The sequence below is a fragment of the Amblyraja radiata genome, chromosome 9, assembly GCF_010909765.2.
Source record: "Amblyraja radiata isolate CabotCenter1 chromosome 9, sAmbRad1.1.pri, whole genome shotgun sequence".
Classification (NCBI taxonomy): Eukaryota; Metazoa; Chordata; class Chondrichthyes; order Rajiformes; family Rajidae; genus Amblyraja; species Amblyraja radiata.
This window is the reverse complement of record NC_045964.1, coordinates 21,911,756-21,929,406: the sequence shown is the minus strand read 5'-3', so window position 1 is coordinate 21,929,406 and position 17,651 is coordinate 21,911,756. Positions and strand designations below refer to the sequence as shown.

The window sequence follows — 17,651 nt, the reverse complement described above, 5'->3', positions numbered from 1 at the left end:
TATAAGGTACTGGTCAGACCTCATTTGGAGAATCGTGTGCTGTTTTGGGCCCCATATCTGAAGGATGTGCTGGCGTGGGAGAGGGTCCAGAGGAGGTTTACAAGAATAATTCCAGGAATGATTGGGTTAACATGATGGGCGTTTGAAGGCACTGGGCCTGTACACTGGGCCTGTACTCGCTGGAGTGTAGAAGGATGAGGGGTGCCTCATTGAAGCTTACTGAATAATGAAACGCCTGGAGAGAGTGACTGTAGAGAGGATGTTTTCACCAGTCGGAGAATCTAGGACCAGAGGCCATAACTGCAGAATAAAAGGACTTACCTTTGGAAAGGTGACGAGGAGAAATTCCTTTAGTCAAAGGGTGGTGAATCTGTGGAATTGATTGCCACAGACGGCTGTGGAGGGCAAGTCAATGGATATTTTAATGGTTGACAGATACTTGATTAGTATGGGTTATGGGGAGAAGGCAGAAGAATGGGGTTGAGAGGGAAAGATAGATCACCCATGATTGAATGGCGGAGTAGACTTGATGCGCCGAATGGCCTAATTCTGCTCCTAGAACTTATGAGAGCAGAAGTTGTTGCCGTGGAGGAAAGGACTCCGTCACTGTTCCACATCAGAGAATTGTACAGCTAAGTTTGCAAATCCAGCTGTGCAACCTTAACAGCTGGAAGAATGGAGCTAAGAATTCAGGAAAGGATCACCTGTTTTTCCCCCGCATCTCTCTTCTTTCCTCACTCGTAGTCCAAAACAGGATCATGGTTTTCAACATGCTTTCCATTGACTTATTTTCTCGTTAATATGCTTTATATGGGTTAATCAGACATAGAAGTTTAAATGCCTATTTTGAAATATCTAGGGCCCTGCATTGTAATGCGAGCAATGCTGCACTTTGATATTTGTCTGCATTACTTTAGGCACGGTTAATGCTTTAGATGGGATTCCTGATACGGCGAGGCTTCGAGTTAGCAGACAATGAGTCATTCTTTTTTTTTCCCCTTCTTAAAAGAAGCAGCTTACCTCATCTTTTGAACATTTAGTGACCGGTTTGGCGCTGAGGTGGATGAGCAAGAGTGAAACATGAGTTAGTTTGTACTGGCTCTGATATAATAATAATAATAAATTTTATATTTAATGGGCGCCTTTCATACAAAATCTCAAGGACACCTTACATAGTAATCGGAATAAAAACATATAATCGGAGTAAAACAAGTAATTAAAGACATCACAATGACACAAATTAAAAACAGAATTCAATCCAAAAACAGAAAATCAAAAACACAGTGTGAAGAGAGAGCAGCGGCAACCAATTCGTGCCAGCGTCCACTCTCCCTTCACGGCAGCCATCTTGGACACAGACCTACAAGACTACAGTTAGACAAAAAAAAATCATCCCCCCACAGTGGATAGCACTGTGGAGGAAGGCACAATGTCCAGTCCCCACCCCATGTTCACCCCAAAGTCAGGCCTATTGGGGCCACCGCAATTGCCTCTACGGAGGCCCGATGTCCCTGGCCGTTCTCACCGGGTGGTCTTGCCCCGGCATCGGGAGAGTCCTTTCGGCGGTTGGGCCACTTGGAACGGCCGCTTCTTGGTTGGAGCCCGCGGCTGCCGAAGCCGACAAGGCCGCGCCGGTTTGGCGCTCCTAGGCTCCAGATGAAAAAGTCGGTGCCCGCTCTCGTCACTGCCGCCTTGCCGCCTCTACGCACGCCGTCTCTCCGCTCCGCAAACCCGCAGCCTGGAGATGTTGCTCACGGCGGTCCAGCTCGCCAGAGCTCCAGCGCGGCGACCCAGGCAAGGCATCGCCCGCTCCGCTCCAGCGCTCCAGCGCTCCAATGCAGTGCCGCCACGCAGGCCGAGGTGCTGGGTGGTTCCCGCCAAGAAACGGCGCTCCAAGCCCGCTGGTAGGCCACGCCGACGGGTCGACGGGCAGCCCGGAAAAAAGGCTGCCACACCGACCAGGTAGGGGCCTATAAATAAAGTAACACCTACCCCCCCACATTAAAAGACCATATCCCCTACAAACAAAAAAAAATAAAAAAATAAAAATAAAAAAAAAATAAAAATATGACACATGAAGTGATGGAAAGAGAAGCAACATTGAAGATTGTATTAAATCTTCACGCTTTATACCCTGAGATACCCACAAATGACCGTCTCAAATATCTACCAATTTAAGTGAACGTTTTGGGGACTGTCTGTAGTGCCTTCTCAATTTCTTTAACAACTGTGTAACTTCCAAGTGATGTAAATATATTGTCATGGGGGGTATTGCTTCTTTACTTCCTAGAATCATAGAGCGTGGAAACAGCCCCTTCAGTCCAACTTGCCCACACCAACCAACATGTCCCATCTACACTAGTCTCACCTCGCTGCATCTGGCCCATATCCATCTAAACTTGTCCTATCCATGTATCTGTATGAATGTTTCTTAATTGTTGTAATGGGATCTGCCTCAACTACCTCCTCTGGCCGATCGTTCCATACACCCACCACCCTTTGTGTGAAAAAGTTAACCCTGAGATTCCAATTAAACCTTTTCCCCCTTGCCTTAAACCTATGTATTCTGGTTCTCGATTCCCCTACACTCCTAACTTTCAACTCTACATTTCCCAAATGTTCTGGTTCATCTTTTTTGTTGTTGTTGCAAATAGCTATTCTGACCCGAGCCAGGATGTCAAAGGTAAGAAAGAACTGTAGATGCTGGTTTAAATCGAAGGTAGACACAAAATGCTGGAGTAACTCAGCGGGACAGGCAGCATCTCTGGAGAGAAAGAATGGGTGATGTTTCGGGTCGAGACGCTTCTTCAGACTGATGTCAGGGGAGTGGGCGGGACAGAGATAGAATGTAGTCGGAGAGAGTAATACTGGTGGTAGAACTGGGAAAGGGAAGGGGATGGAGAGAGAGGGAAAGCAAGGGCTATTTGAAGTTAGAGAAGTCAATGTTCATACCGCTGGGGTGTAAGCTACCCAAGTGAAATATGAGGTGCTGTTCCTCCAATTTGCGCTGGGCCTCACTCTGACGATAGAGGAGGCCCAGGACAGAAAGGTCAGATTGGGAATGGGAGGAGGAGTTAAAGTGCTGAGCAACCGCGAGATCAGGTAGTTTAAGGCGGACTGAGCAGTAGTATTCAGTAAAACGATCGCCGAGCCTGCGCTTGGTCTCGCCGATGTACAGGAGTACTGAGTGGAGGTGTTCAGCGAAATGATCGCCCATGTCAAGTGTAGTCTGGCTTCTCCTCAGTAGAGGACAGATCTGACCCTGTTCTCTTGCAGAGTCTACATTGTTCACTCGCTCGACTTACAGAGCAGTCTTTGGTGAAAGAATCCTGGTCCCTTTGGGACATGGACTTCCACATCTCCCAGCCCGTGGCTGGTTTATCTGGCTGCAGACTCCTCAGCGTAGCACATGACACAAATGTTCCAAGCAGGAATTCCTTCACTTGCACAAGTCTTCGCCACATTAAAGACTGCATCTGCCACTAGCTCACTGGCAAAGCTCCAACGAAGGCAGCTTGCCTGATATCGAAGCTGAGCCATTCCTCGACAGACAACACTGGCACTGAGCAAGACAGCCATGGGTTCAGGACACATTCGGGAGGTTTGTAGATGTGGAGGAAGGAACTGCAGATGCTGGTTTAAACAGAAGATAGACACAAAAAGCTGGAGTAACTCAGCGGGACAGGCAGCATCTCTGGAGAGAAGGAATCGGTGACGTTTTGGGTCGAGACCCTCCTTCAGACTGATGTTTCGGGTCGAGACCCTTCTTCAGCGTCTGAAGAAGGGTCTCTTTCCAAAACGTCACCCATTCCTTCTCTCAAGGTTTGTAGATGTGTTGTGTTCTGCCAAATCAGTCTGTCCAAGGGGAGTGCTACACTGACAGAGGCAGTATACGGAGGCCCAATCTTCCCAGGGAATATGCAGAAGGGTCCTGAGCTGAAACGTCACCTATTCGTGTTTTCCATAGATCTAACTTTCTTCCAGTCTGAAGAAGGGTCCCCGACTGAATTGTAACCTATTTGTGTTCTCCAGAGCCCCAGCTTTCTACACCCTCCACCATAACCAGTCTAAAGAAGGGTCCCAACCCAAAACGTCTCCTATCCATGTTTTCCACCGATGCTGCCTAATCCACTGAGATATTCCAGCACTTGGCTTTTTTTTGGTAAACCAGCATCTGCAGTTCCTTGTCTCTCAAGTTACTTCTTGTGTACCTTAAAATTACTTATCGTTCAGCCATCAAATGTTATCCAGCAATTTGTTTTGTTTTCTGATGATATTATGCTGAGCAGAAATTGGCTGCTTCGCTTGCCTGTTTTCCACCAATGATAACATTTCAAAGATATCATTGATATTCCTAGGGTGTTAAAGTGCAATATAAATAAAACTCTTTCCCCTTTGTAGCTTCAGCAATAAACTCGGATGTTATGGTACAGTTTTGTGATACGATAGCCGTTCACTTTCAGGCGTACACAAAGTGAGTGGTAGGGTGTTACCGCGATTCTCTGACTGTGCACTTCCTTTGAATCTTTTCTCCTGACTTTTACAGTGAGCTGGATTATTGGGACTCTTCGAGTGTGAACGAGCGTTGCCAGAATATCTGTGATCAATGGGACAATCTGGGAGCCCTGACCCAGAAGAGGAGAGATGCCTTGGAGGTATTTCCATCTTCAATCAGTTTGTTGTGGAGATGGTTTTATGTTACTGAAAAAGAAATGTATAAACTATGACAGTAGTACAGAGTTTACCAAGCACAGGTCAGACTTTATTTAGCTCAGTGAGCACAGATTTTCCAGCAACTGGTGATCTGGCCTCCCCTTTACTGATTTAGTTTTCTGAGATATTGCAGGATTATTTTAAAAGTAGAATTTTTTTTTTTCCCTTTCAAATCCAAGAAATATTTGGGAGAAAATTGATGACGCAACTGAATTGTGGGTGTTACTGTTTAGAAGCGAAGAATACAACTGTTTTATGTTGTGCGTCACTAATTGGTTAATGCTCATAAAGAGTAAAGAACAGATAGGAATTTCCATTATCCTAACTACACTGACATGACTAGACTTAATCAATTACAGGTTTGCCTCAATGGGCTGTCCTACATTGTTTGCATTGCTGAATGTAAAAGGATTCATGCTAGAAATGGATAGGAATCTTTAGAAAGGAATCGGACAAATAGCTGGAGCCAAGGGTTCCTTTGCTGTCCTCTGGTGGTGGATCTTGTGCATCTATGATTATGGAGAATTTCAGAGATTTGATTAAATTGTTTGAACCTGGTTGCGTGGTCACAAATAATCCTTGTAATGTATTAACATACTAGATATACAGTTACTGATTTCCTGATATTCCAGTCAACTAATTAAAGTTATAATGAACAGGAGCACCTCGTGTGAGTGCTATTAGTGAAGGACTGGGAGTTTGTTGCAAGCTTTTGTTACAGAAATGAACAAGGTTTACATTTAGACTTTATGACCTAGTCAGAGCCTGCTATATGTTATTAAGCATCTCGGGCCGCTTTCAAGCTTGCTTTCAGCTAGCGAAGCAATGATACAGAATGTAAAATCAGGTGAGGAGCAACAGAAGCTTGCAGATATAAGGACAAATTATTCATGTTTGCAGCAGGTTAGTATCTCCATGCACCGTAACGACATTAGGGCCATGCCCATCTCATTGCTTAATTGAATTTTAAGTGAAGGTCACTTTTCCTGGCCTGGTACATTCCCATTGTTTTGATAATAACACAAATGCAGTTATTTGTAACTTGGAATGGGAATCCCAATGCCAACAGTGCCAGGTGGCACAGTGGTGCAGGGGTAGAGCTGCTGCCTCACAGCGCCAAAGTTCGATCCTGACTACAGGTGCTGTCTTTACAGAGTTTGCACATTCTCCCAGTGATTGTGTGAGTTTTCTCCGGGTGCTCCGGTTTCTTCCCACATTCCAAAGATGTGCAGCTTTGTAGGTTAATTGGCTTCGATAAATTGTCCCTATTCTGTAGGATAGAACTCGTGTGTAGGTGATCGGGCCTCCCCTTTACTGTTATAGAGTGATTAAGAGCTCTTAAAGATAGCGGAGTTAAGGGATATGGTGAGAAGGCAGGAACATAGAAACATAGAAAATAGGTGCAGGAGTAGGCCATTCGGCCCTTCGAGCCTGCACCGCCATTCAATATGATCATGGCTGATCATCCAACTCAGTATCCTGTACCTGCCTTCTCTCCATACCCCCTGATCCCTGTAGCCACAAGGGCCATATCGGGGTACTGATTGTGGATGATCAGCCATGATCACATTGAATGGTGGTGCTGGCTCGAAGGGCCGAATGGTCTACTCCTGCACCTATTATCTATTGTCTGTCGCTGGTCAGTGAGGACTCGGTGGGCCGAAGGGCCTGTTTCCACGCTGTATCTCTATAACAAAAAAAAAAACAAGTACCCACAAATAACACGTACAATAAACTTCTATCAACTAATGAAGGTGCCCATAGATTTGTGTTTCCAGTAAGAACATTGGGGACTGTTATTTAGTGTTATTGGATATATTTAGTGATTTAAAGGAAAAAGAAAGAAAGATGACATCTGACAACTGAAAGAGATGAGGAAGATTTCAAAGGAGACAAGACAAGAGTTATTGATGAATCATTGTAACAAAAACATTTGCAAAATAGTTGGAGCTTTGTATATTTTTCTGTGACATTACTGTATAATTTTAAAGTTTGAATTATATCTTTGCACTTTCAAATGCATAAATATTAAGGAGAGGTGGAAACTCCAGATATTGTTTGAGATCAACTTGAGCATCTTGTTAATGTCAAAACTGGTTGAAGGAGACCAAAGATTTTGTTGCAAAAGAAATAAAATAAAGACATTTTGAACCAATTTTAACTGCAAGTGGTGGGTAGGAGTTTGGTTGCATTTTTGAGTATTGATGAGACAAAGATTAGTCAGTGAGAGAAGTATTGAAGGCAAAAGGATGTTTTGGAAGAACAGACAAAGAGAGGCAAGCCTTTGTGGGCTCTTGGCTAGAAAACAAAATGTTAAGAGTGTAACCGCTGAAGAGATCAGAGTGGTGGTGGCCATTAGCACCAGTGTTGCATGCTCTGATGGACCCGAATTAGCCAAGGCTTGGTGGGCTAAAGGTAAGGATGACGAAGAGAAAGAAATACCTGGGAAATCTATAATGCACTGCAAATGAGTCATATTATTTTAGATGCAATGTGGACAGAGTGACTTGATAGAACGTTAACTGTGGATGAACAGAAATTGTTTTTGCCAAGTTGTTTTTGAGATGCTCAAAACCAGAACCTGTCAAATGCACAGCACATCCGAGATCAACCAGTGTCCGGATACCAGAATACAGAAACTTTAATGTTAGCAGTAAACAATTCTGAAAATAAATATGTTAAGCCAGGACTTTGGGAAATGGATAATCGGAGAGTTAACGAATGCGGAATATCAAAGGCCAAGTGTCTGTCTCGGTTCCAGTGGGGTGGACTACCAATGATGCTCAGACTTAACATGTGTTTTAACTCATTCTCCTAACATGCTTTTGGTTTAGTGAATGAATATATTTTGCATTTTATTTCAGAGGACAGAGAAGCTCCTGGAAACTATTGACCAATTGTATCTGGAATATGCAAAGAGGGCTGCCCCCTTTAACAATTGGATGGAGGGGGCAATGGAAGACTTGCAGGACACTTTCATTGTTCATACTATTGAGGAAATCCAGGTGTGTATTAACTTTTATGGTCACAGGCTAAGCAAATATTTTATTTTGTATCACATTAGTTTTTTTCCAAACTATCAAGGATTAGGTCTATATGGAACAAACCAATGGTGCTTTATTTATCAAATGTACAAACGCACAGTTAAATTCTTTTTGCATAGTTACACATGCAGACGCCGCCATCTTTTGGCGCCATTTGAGTGCTTCCAGGCCAGATCCTGACCCAAGACACTGTGCGGCAACATGTTCCAGTCATTATCTGGCCAGTCTGGTTAAAGCAGACATGATATGTCAAATGGAGCCAAGATGCAGAGTACTCCCACTTCCCCAACAATGCGACTTTGCAGTGTTTCGACGTTTAATGTAAGCTAAAACAAAAATTCAACCTGCTAAATATGTTGCAGCAACCCTTTTTGATAAGATCTGCCTTCAAATAATCATCTGCTCATTGCTCTTACATTATTGGTCCTAAATCTAATTATTTTTCAATGATAATGTTTTCTCTATAGTCAGATCGCCACATGGAGGTTGTCTCTTGCTAATATGACCTGTGAGGACCTGGGCTGTCACCAGCTAGGAATGGTTATGGTCACTCCACTTTCCAACCCTCTACAGTCATGTCTGTTAAACTGTTTCACTGCCCACTGCACATTCCCAATGTCTGTCTGCTCTTTGCCATCTCATCAGCCATTGAATATTCACAGATGTTTTTAAAATAAATCATAGATTTACTTTTTGCTCAGAGAAGGGAGACTTAAAAAAACATTCTTTCTTAATTGACTTCCCAAAGTGCAAATCACATAGTTTTCTCCGAGATCTTCCGTTTCCTCCCACACTCCAAAGCCTTACAGATATGTAGGTTAATTTGCTTAGTGTATGTGAAAATTGTCCCTAATATGTGTAGGATAGTGTTAATGTGTGGAGTAATCGCTGGTTGGCACGGATTTGGCGGGTCGAAGGGCCTGTTTCCGCGCTGTATCTCTAAACTAATTGGAATGTAATTCTGTCAAATCATTGTCCAAATTCCGGATATTAATCTCTCTCAAAGATGAATTTGAATAGTAAATGATGCTGTTTTTTAAAGACGTATTTATGTAGGAAAAAGCTGTAGATGCTGGTTTAAACTGAAGATCCGAAATGTCACCCATTCCTTCTCTCCAGCGATGCTGCCTGTCCCGCTGAGTTACTCCTGCATTTTGTGTCTTAAATAGATATATTTATTTTGTCTGAAGAAGGATTCTGACCCAAAACTTCATCTCATCCTTTTCTCCAGAGATGCTTATGTGTAGAAAGGAACTGCAGATGCTGGTTTAAACCGAACTTAGACACAAAAAGGTGGGGTAACTCAGCGGGGCAGGCAGCGTCTTTGTAGAGAAGGAATGGGGATGTTTAAAACGTCACTCACTCCTTCTCTCCAGAGATGCTACCTGTCCCGCTGAGTTACTCCAGCTTTTTGTGCCTATCTCCAGAGATGCTGCCTGACCCTTTAAGCTACTCCTGCTTTTTATGTCTATCTTCGGTGTAAACCAGCATATGCAGTTCCTTCCTACATATTTAATTTGTTTTATAACTAGAATTCCACATCCTGATTTGATTGAAATCGTAGGTTTAAGAAGCTGGTGGTGAGGTTACGCCCCTCATAAGCCACCACAGACATGAGAAAGATAGACACAAAATGCTGGAGCCACTCAGCGGGTCAGGCAGCATCTCTAGAGATGCCTTTCTCCCGAGATCTGCCTGACCCGCTGAGTTATTCCAGCATTTTGTGTCTATCTTCAGTGTAAACCAGCATCTGCAGGTCCTTCCTACACTGACTTGGGAAAGGCAGGTTAGACATACCACACTAAGTTCCCTTCCTCACAAATACCCTTGCATTAACAAACGAGACAAGGAAAGTCACTCTCGAAAGCCTTCCTCTTTGGGGATTTATGACTGAAGCAATGTAGCCAGAAACTGCTCCGAGAGGACCTCTGAGAGAATGAGCTGTGCCCCTGGGAGTAATTTAATATCTCGGTTACAGGCTTGCTCAGTCTGAAGAAGGGTCTTGACCCGAAACGTCACCTATTCCTTTTCACCAGAGATGCTGCCTGTCCTGCTGAGTTACTCCAGCACTTTGTGTCTATCTACGGGGTTTCCACAGACTGATCTTCAAAAGAAGCCAACATCATTTTGGGTGTTGCTGTCTTTCTTAATCCTGCAGCATATGGCATTTGACATAAATTCTGCTAATAAGTTCATAAGCGACAGGAGCAGAATTAGGCCATTCGGCCCATCGTCTACTTCGCCATTCAATCACGGCTGATCTATCTTTCAATCCCATTCTCCTGCCTTCTCCTTATAACCCCCGACACCTACTCAGAAGGAGACAAAGTGACATTTAATACAAGTATATTTGTCCTGCAATTTCCATAACCTGCTGAGTCCGGGGAGACTGTACAGGGGTGAAATATTGCCATGCGTTTTATCCTGAGCATGGAACGCTTCTGCAGATTGTCCCAAAAGGAAACATTATTTAAAAATCTCAATCATACCTTCTGCACCTACATGACATCCCAAAGCTCTTTGTGGTTAATGGATATTTCTTCTGAAGTAATGCTGTTGCTATTTCTGCACAGTGAATTGATGTAGAGCAACGTTAATTAGCTGGTTTTATGTTTTATTGTCTTCTCTTCAAGTAGTGGCTTGGCACATTCTGCCTAAGCCTAAACAGACGATGGTCTGTTCTCAATTACCAGCCAAGAATGGGCTTCTAACTCCAGACAACAATGCTAAGAACAGGCTGCTTATTTTAACTGTAGGAAGGAACTGCAGATGCTGGTTTAAACTGAAGATGGATACAAAATGCTGGAGTAACTCAGCAGGACTGAGACTCACCATCTCTGGAGAGAAGGAATGGGTGAAGTTTCGGGTTGAGACCCTTCTTCAGACGTCTCGACCCGAAACGTCACCCATTCCTTCTCTCGAGAGAATTTGAGTCTCAGTCCTGCTGAGTTACTCCAGCATTTTGTGTCTATCTTCTGCTTATTTTAAGCGTTTTAACAAAGTTTTTTTAAAAAATTAAGTTAATTAATGTCCTTGATGAAGTGAAATTTAGTTTAAAAAAAACCTATTCATCAGTTTAACTTTTGCACTTTCAATGTGGTATAGGAACATGATGTAATATGTATTTTGGGAAGTCAAATAAAGGTAGGGCATGTACAGTAAATGGTACGGTGTGAAGAAATGTTGAACAGAGAGTTCTCCCAAGTGTTGTTCAGGATGTTGGATGGTGCAGGTGGCGGAGCGGTAGAGTTGCTGTCATACAGCGCCAGAGACCCGGGTTCGATCTGATTACGGTTGCTGTCTGTACGGAGTTTGTACGTTCTCCCCATGACCTGCATGGGTTTTCCCTAGGATCTCTGGTTTCCACCCACAATCCAAAGATGTACAGGTTTGTAGCTTAATTGGCTTGATAAAATTGCCCCTAGCATGTGTAGGATAGTGCTAGGGTGCAGGGGATCGCTGGTCGGCTTAGTCTCGGTGGGTCGAAGTGCCTGTTTCTGGGCTGCATCTCTAAACAAAACTAAACTAAGAATGATGTTAAGCTGGAAAGAGTGCAGATAAATTTATGAGGATGTCACCAGGACTTGAGGGCCTGAGCTATAGGGAGAGGTTGGGCAAGCTCAGTCTATGTTCCTTGGAGCGCAGGATGTTGCCAGGACTGGAGGGCCTGAACTATACAGAGGAGTTGGCAAGCTAGGACCATATTCCTTGGAGCACAGGAGGGTAAAAGGGTGAATTTACAAAAGTGTATAAGATTATGAGGGGAATAGATAGGGTAAATGCACAGAGTCTTTTACCCAGAGTAGGCGAAGGAGGACATAGGTTTAGGATGAGAGGGGAAAAATGTAAGAGAAACCTGAGGGGCAATGTTTTCACACTGAGGGTGGTGGGTATGTGGAATGAGCTGCGGAGTAGGTTAAGAGTGTAAACATAACATTTAAAGAACATTTAGCCAGGTACATGGTTAGGAAAGGCTTAGAGGAGGATGGGCCAAATGCAGGCAGCTATGACGTGTAGATGGGGCATCTTGGTCAGCAAGGGTAAATTGGGCTGAAGGGCCTGTTTCCATGATGTGTGGCTTTGTCTCGAAGTCCATTGTTCCCTTAAAGTGGCAACACAGGAGGAGGATAAGACAGTTAGGGGACATATGGCATAATTGTCATCATAGGATAGGGCATTGAATGTAAAAGTTGGGATTTTATGTTACAGCTTTACAAAGCTCTGGTTGTATTGTATGCAGTTCTGGATGTCAGCACCCTATAGCAAGGTCGTGGTTGAAGTGGAGAGAGCGATAAGGAAATTCATATGGATGTGAGACACAAAAAGCTGGAGTAACTCAGCGGGTCTCAGCGACACCATCTCAGCGACACCATCTCTGGAGAAAAGGAATAGGTGACGTTTCGGGTTGAGACCGTTCTTCAGACTGAGAGTCAGGGGGAAGGGAAATGAAAGATATAGACATGGATGTAGAGAGAGATATAGGAACAAATGAATGAATGAATGAATGAAGAAGTTTATTGGCCAAGTATTCACATACAAGGAATTTGCCTTGGTGCTCCGCCCACAAGTGACAACGTGACATACAGTAACAGTTAGGAATGACACATAACACATTAAACATTATTAATAAAACATTATCGATTAAACGTGAATTAAATAAAATACCAGAGCAAGAGGAGGCTACAGAATTTTGGTTGTTGAGTAGAGCTACTACTCGTGGGAAAAAAGCGGTTTTATGTCTGGCTGTGGCAGCTTTGACAGTCCAGAACGAATGAAAGATATGTAAAAAAGTAACGATGACAAGGGAATCAGGCCACTGTTACCTGTGTGTTATATGAGAACTAACTAATCAGCATAAGAATGTTGTTAGTCCTTGTGTCTCCTCCCCTTCCTCAGCCCTCCTGCTGTCTCCTCCCTTCCCCCAGCCATCTGGCTCCTCCTCCTTTTTCCTTTCTTCTCCCCGCCCCCCCACCACCCGATCAGTCTGAAGAAGGGTTTTGGCCCGAAACGTTGCCTTTTTCCTTCGCTCCATAAATGCTGCTGCACCCGCTGAGTTTCTCCAGCTTTTCTGTGTACCTTCAATTTTCCAGCATCTGCAGTTCCTTCTTAAACATAAGAATGTTGTCTGTCTGATCGCAAACTCATTGTATATGCCCTGAGTCAAATGTTGCCTTCTCCTTTTCCAAATAGTCTTTAATTTAAAAGCAAGGAATGCACATTGTTTAAATCTTCAAGTGCTGCAATACTCTATGAAATATTTCTCTAGGAATGCAGAAAGAACTATGACTGGGTTAGTGAAATGCCTTGCTATATTAGGAAAAGTCTTCTGAATAGTTTCCTACAATGAACAATTCCAGTGATTTTTAACATACCACGTGGGTTGGGGAGAACTTGGCAGACAGTTAAAGTTTATATTTGTGTCGCTGTAATATCTTGTGATGATTGAGTTTCTTATTTTAGATTAAGGTAGTTCTATTGTGTAAGAAGGAACTGCAGATGCTGGTTTAAACCAAAGATAGACACAAAAAACTGGAATAACAGCAGGACAGGCAGCATCTCTGGAGAGAAGGAATGGGTGACGTTTCGGGTCGAGACCATTCTATTGTTAGCCAAGATGCGTACTTACAAGGGGCAACTACCCATCAATTAGTTCAGAAGGCTGCAGGTTCAGTTCTAGCCAGCTCAGCACAGACCACATGTCAACTCCTGCTGCCCTGAAGTCACCGGGCACGTGAAGGGAAGCGTCAGTGAGGTTCATCCCCAGGCACATTCCAGTGACATGAGGATGTTAAATGTGTAAACACTAAGCAAAGGTCACCAGGTCATCATCTCAAAGCAGAATTAGGCCATTCGGCCCATCAAGTCTACTCCGCCATTCAAACATGATCTACAGTGGCTTGCAAAAGTATTCATACCCCTTGAACTTTTCCACATTTTGTCACGTTACAACCACAAACGTAAATGTATTTTATTGGGATATTATGTGATAGACCAACACAAAGTGGCGCTTAATTGTGAAGTGGAAGGAAAGTGATACATGGTTTTCAAATTTTTTTACAAATAAAAAACTGAAAAGTGTGGCGTGCAAAAGTATTCAGCCCCCCTGAGTCAATACTTTGTAGAACCACCTTTCGCTGCAATTACAGCTGCAAGTCTTTTGGGGTATGTCTCTACCAGCTTTGCACATCTAGAGACTGAAATTTTTGCCCATTCTTCTTTGCAAAATAGCTCAAGCTCAGTCAGATTGGATGGAGAGCGTCTGTGAACAGCAATTTTCAAGTCTTGCCAGAGATTCTCAATTGGATTTTGACTGGGCTATTCTAACACATGAATATGCTTTGATCTAAACCATTCCATTGTAGCTCTGGCTGTATGTTTAGGGTCGTTGTCCTGCTGGAAGGTGAACCTCCGCTCCAGTCTCAAGTCTTTTGCAGACTCTAACAGGTTTTCTTCCAAGATTGCCCTGTATTTGGCTCCATCCATCTTCCCATCAACTCTGACCAGCTTCCCTGTCCCTGCTGAAGAAAAGCATCCCCACAGCATGATGCTGCCACCACCATGTTTCACAGTGGGGATAGTGTGTTCAGGGTGATGTGCAGTGTTAGTTTTCCGCCACACATAGTGTTTTGCATTTAGGCCAAAAACTTCAATTTTGGTCTCATCTGACCAGAGCACCTTCCTCCACATGTTTGCTGTGTCCCCCACATGGCTTGTGGCAAACTGCAAACGGGACTTCTTATGGCTTTTTTTCAACAATGGCTTTCTTCTTGCCACTCTTCCATAAAGGCCCGATTTGTGGAGTGCACGACTAATAGTTGTCCTGTGGACAGATTCTCCCACCTGAGCTGTGGATCTCTACAGCTCCTCCAGAGTTACCATGGGCCTCTTGGCTGCTTCTCTGATCAATGCTCTCCTTGCCCGGCCTGTCAGTTTAGGTGGACGGCCATGTCTTGGTAGGTTTGCAGTTGTGCCATACTCTTTCCATTTTCGGATGATGGATTGAACAGTGCTCCGTGAGATGTTCAAAGCTTGGGATATTTTTTTATAACCCTGCTTTAAACTTCTCCACAACTTTATCCCTGACCTGTCTGGTGTGTTCCTTGGGCATCGTGATGCTGTTTGTTCACTAATGTTCTCTAACAAACCTCTGAGGCCTTCACAGAACAGCTGTATTCATACTGAGATTAGATTACACACAAGTGGACGTTATTTACTAATTAGGTGACTTCTGAAGGCAATTGGTTGCACTGGATTTTATTTAGGGGTATCTGAGTAAAGGGGGTTGAATACTTTTGCACGCCACACTTTTCAGTTTTTTATTTGTAAAAAGATTTGAAAACCATGTATAATTTTCCTTCCACTTCACAGTTATGCGCCACTTTGTGTTGGTCTATCACATAAAATCCCAATAAAATACATTTACGTTTGTGGTTGTAACGTGACAAAATGTGGAAAAGTTCAAGGGGTATGAATATTTTTGCAGGCCACTGTATCTCTCCCTCTGAACCCCATTCTCTTGCCTTCTCCTCATAACCCCTGACACCCGTACTAATCAAGAATCTATCTATCTCTGCCGTAATCTGTGTCACATAGGCTGACCCATCAGCTTTCACTCAGGCTCTGAATTACTGAATGACCCTTCAGTGGTAAAGCTTGACAATCTCCTGTCTACTTGGAGTCAAATTGCAGAGGGACTGACAGAACTCCAGCACAAACAGTTAACGGGCATAAATTTAAGAGAACATTTTGGAAGTGCTTAAGTGCAAAATTTCTATTCATTCTGAAGATAGACCCAAAGTGCCAGAGTAACTCAGCAGGTCAGGCAGCATCTCTACAGAAAAGGGATGGGTGATACTTCAGGTCGGGACCCTTCTTCAGACTCTGACATTTCGGGTCAACCCGAAACGTCACTCACTCTTTTTCTCCAGAGATGCTGCCTGACCCGCTGAGTTACTCCAACACTTTGTGTCTATCTTTGGTATAAACCAGCATCTGCATTTCCTTGTTTCCACATCTATTCATTCTCCTTCAGATTAAATTCCAAGGAAAGCAGGTGTCTGTGATGTCTGTGTCTGTGATGTCTAACCTTCTGTTGCATTCCTCCTTTCTGTACTGTAGGGACTGATCACAGCTCATGAGCAGTTCAAAGCAACTCTGCCAGAGGCGGACCGTGAACGCCAGGCTATCCTGGGGATTCATAACGAGGTGTCAAAGATCGTCCAGACCTACCATGTCAACGTGGCTGGTAGCAACCCCTACACGGCCATCAGTCCACAGGACATCAATGGCAAGTGGGAAACGGTGAGAAAGGGTCATTTCCTGAATTAATCAGCCATGTATCTAAACCAAGACTGTTGGTTAAATTGTATTTCCTGATTTGCAACGGTTATCAACAAGTTTTGTATTGTGGTAAGCAAATGAGCAGGCACTCGGAGGACAAGAAATCACTGCGGCACGGTGGAGCAGCATTAGTTGCTACCTTACAGCGCCAGAGGCCCGTGTTCAATCAAGACAAGTCAAGACTCAAGTCAAGAGAGTTTATTGTCATGTGTCCCAGATAGGACAATGAAATTCTTGCTTGCTGCAGCACAACAGACTATTGTAGGCATAAATACAGATCAGATCAGTGTGTCCATATACCATAGAATATATATATACACACACATAAATAAACAGATAAAGTGAAATAGGCTGTTATAGTTCAGAGTTTGTTTGAAGTTGTGTTTAATAGTCTGATGGCTGTGGGGAAGTAGCTGTTCCTGAACCTGGATGTTGCAGATTTCAGGCTCCTGTACCTTCTACCTGATGGCAGCGGAGAGATGAGTGTGTGGTCAGGATAGTGTGGGTCCTTGATGATGTTGGCAGCCTTTTTTAGGCAGCGACTGCAATAGATCCCCTCGATGGTAGGGAGGTCAGAGTCGATGATGGAATCCTTTTTGCAGCCTTTTCCGTTCCTGGACGCACGCTCAAGTTGTCGAACCAAGCCACGATGCAACCGGTCAGCATGCTCTCTACTGTGCACCTGTAGAAGTTCGAGAGGGTCCTCCTTGACATACCGACCCTCCGTAATCTTCACAGGAAGTAGAGGCACTGATGTGCTTTCTTTATAATTGCATCAGTGTTCTGAAACCAGGAGAGATCTTCAGAAATGTGCACGCCCAGGAATTTGAAGTTCTTGACCCTTTCCACCATCGTTGATATAAACGGGACTATGGGTCCCCATCCTATCCTTTCCAAAGTTCACAATCAGTTCCTTGGTTTTGCTGGTGTTGTGGGCCAGGTTATTGTGCTGGCACCATTTGGTCACTCGGCCTGACTACAGGTACTGTCTGTACGGATTGTCTAGGTTCTTCCTGTAAACGGATTGGATTTCTCCGGGTGCTCTGGTTTCCTCCTGCAGTCCGAAAATGTGCAGGTTTGTAGGTTCATTGGCTTCTGTAAATTGTCCCTCGTGTATAGGAAAGAACTAGTGAATGGTTAATTGTTGGTCGGTGGGCCGAAGGGCTCATTTCCTAGCTGTATCTCTAAACTAAACTGTGTGTTTTTAAACTGGTTTTAAACATTTCTGATTAAACGGGCCTTATAAAGCAGGAGGTGACAGCAGCTGTCAGGGCTGATCTGAGGCAGGGCTGCATGATGCTTCAGTTCATTTGAGCTTGTTATCACGTGCAAGAACGGAACTCACTATCAAAACATGGAGGGGACGGGGGACACAATTTGTGGCGGCCGCGCGCGCATGCGCACACTCACACACGCGCGCGAGGCTTCGAAGGCTCAATCCAGCGCTAAATGCAGCTCAACTGCCTGTCTCACCGGGTTAACCAACAGCCCTGTCTGGACTGACGGGACACCAGCGCTGCTTCTCCGCGCTGGCCATATTTCCCGCAAGCCCAG

General features: G+C 44.0%; 1 protein-coding gene across 5 annotated transcripts in view; it reads left to right on the top strand.

Moving 5' to 3' along the window:
• The window catches only part of actn1 (actinin alpha 1), a 192,287-nt gene that overhangs the window by 156,050 nt on the left and 18,586 nt on the right, over positions 1-17,651 (top strand). For all 5 annotated transcript variants that reach the window (XM_033026854.1, XM_033026852.1, XM_033026855.1 and 2 more), the window contains exons 13-15: positions 4,547-4,655; positions 7,578-7,718; positions 15,876-16,058. In XM_033026854.1, the coding sequence (XP_032882745.1) occupies positions 4,547-4,655; positions 7,578-7,718; positions 15,876-16,058 (433 nt within the window). The remainder of the gene's footprint in view (positions 1-4,546; positions 4,656-7,577; positions 7,719-15,875; positions 16,059-17,651) is intronic.